This window comes from Cystoisospora suis (assembly GCF_002600585.1).
Source record: "Cystoisospora suis strain Wien I chromosome Unknown contig_4761, whole genome shotgun sequence".
Classification (NCBI taxonomy): domain Eukaryota; phylum Apicomplexa; class Conoidasida; order Eucoccidiorida; family Sarcocystidae; genus Cystoisospora; species Cystoisospora suis.
This window is the reverse complement of record NW_027157553.1, coordinates 14,066-14,442: the sequence shown is the minus strand read 5'-3', so window position 1 is coordinate 14,442 and position 377 is coordinate 14,066. Positions and strand designations below refer to the sequence as shown.

The window sequence follows — 377 nt, the reverse complement described above, 5'->3', positions numbered from 1 at the left end:
CGTTACGACCCTTCAAGTTGTTCTCCGTACATACACTGAGTCATGCCATAGTATCGAACCATCGGCCACAGGCTTCTTCTCAGGCGGAGCAAATAGGTCTACAGGCATGCTGACAAAGAAAGGAGAATCGATTATCGCTCTTCTCGTTGCCGCCTATCAAAGAGAAGCCCAACAGCGCCTAGCGGAGGGCATGACGCTTCGATGGGATTCTGATCGGCTTGAATCTTATGTTAGGAAAGTCGCAGATGTCATGTTTATCTTCGAAGGAAAGGTCGAGTTAGCTCTTATGCAGCATGCGACGGCCCTTACAGATATCGAAGCCATTAGAGGTGTTCCTCTTGATGTAGAAAGAGAACATCTCTTGGAGGTAAGGAAGT

General features: G+C 48.0%; 1 protein-coding gene across 1 annotated transcript in view; it reads left to right on the top strand.

The window, feature by feature from the left end:
- Positions 1-5: 5 nt before the first annotated feature.
- CSUI_008495 (dynein heavy chain) overlaps positions 6-377 on the top strand; it is a gene marked incomplete at its 3' end in the record, with an annotated part of 14,408 nt that continues 14,036 nt past the window's right edge. Inside the window, exon 1 of the mRNA XM_068068627.1 lies at positions 6-367. Within this exon, the coding sequence (XP_067919397.1) occupies positions 107-367 (261 nt within the window). The remainder of the gene's footprint in view (positions 368-377) is intronic.